The sequence below is a fragment of the Acanthisitta chloris genome, unplaced genomic scaffold (assembly GCF_000695815.1).
Source record: "Acanthisitta chloris isolate BGI_N310 unplaced genomic scaffold, ASM69581v1 scaffold16347, whole genome shotgun sequence".
Taxonomy (NCBI): domain Eukaryota; kingdom Metazoa; phylum Chordata; class Aves; order Passeriformes; family Acanthisittidae; genus Acanthisitta; species Acanthisitta chloris.
This window is the reverse complement of record NW_008682160.1, coordinates 2,150-2,656: the sequence shown is the minus strand read 5'-3', so window position 1 is coordinate 2,656 and position 507 is coordinate 2,150. Positions and strand designations below refer to the sequence as shown.

Below are 507 nucleotides of genomic sequence, written 5' to 3'. Positions count from 1 at the left end.
TGGTCCTCGCAAGGCAGCTGGGGGGGCACAGGGGAGGGTTGGTGTGACCCCGACCCTGTCAGCCCTCCCTGTCCCCCCCAAACCCTCCCAGCCCTCTGTTACCTCCGAAAACATGGGCAGTTTTTTGGCAAAGTCGACCACGCGGGTGATGGCCGGGGTGATGATTTTTGTAAACTCGCTGAACGCCTCCAGGTCGACTTTGTCCCCGTCAGGCATGGAGGCCATGGGGGACTGGCCGATGTCCTCAGGCTGGGGGGGACACAGAGGTGTTGGGGGGTGCATCACTAGGTACCCCCTTGGCACACCCACGGTGGTGTTGAGGAGTGAGGAGTGACTGTGTCCCTCCCAGGACCCCAGTGGTGGATGGTAGGGTCAGGGTGTGGTGGCACCATGTCCCCCCGAGACCCCCATGGTGGCATTGGGGAATGTGAAGTGATTGTGTCCCCCTCCAGGACCCCCATGATGGTGTTGGGGAAAGAGGAGTGACTGTGTCTCCCCCAGGAACAC

General features: G+C 61.9%; 1 protein-coding gene across 1 annotated transcript in view; it reads right to left on the bottom strand.

Annotated features, from left to right (window-relative positions):
• Positions 1-507, bottom strand: part of LOC103805757 (thyroid hormone receptor alpha-like) — a gene marked incomplete at both ends in the record, with an annotated part of 2,886 nt that overhangs the window by 234 nt on the left and 2,145 nt on the right. Inside the window, 3 exon segments of the mRNA XM_009078419.1 lie at positions 1-2; positions 4-17; positions 103-249. The exon segment at positions 1-2 is cut by the window's left edge and continues 234 nt beyond it. Of these exon segments, the coding sequence (XP_009076667.1) occupies positions 1-2; positions 4-17; positions 103-249 (163 nt within the window).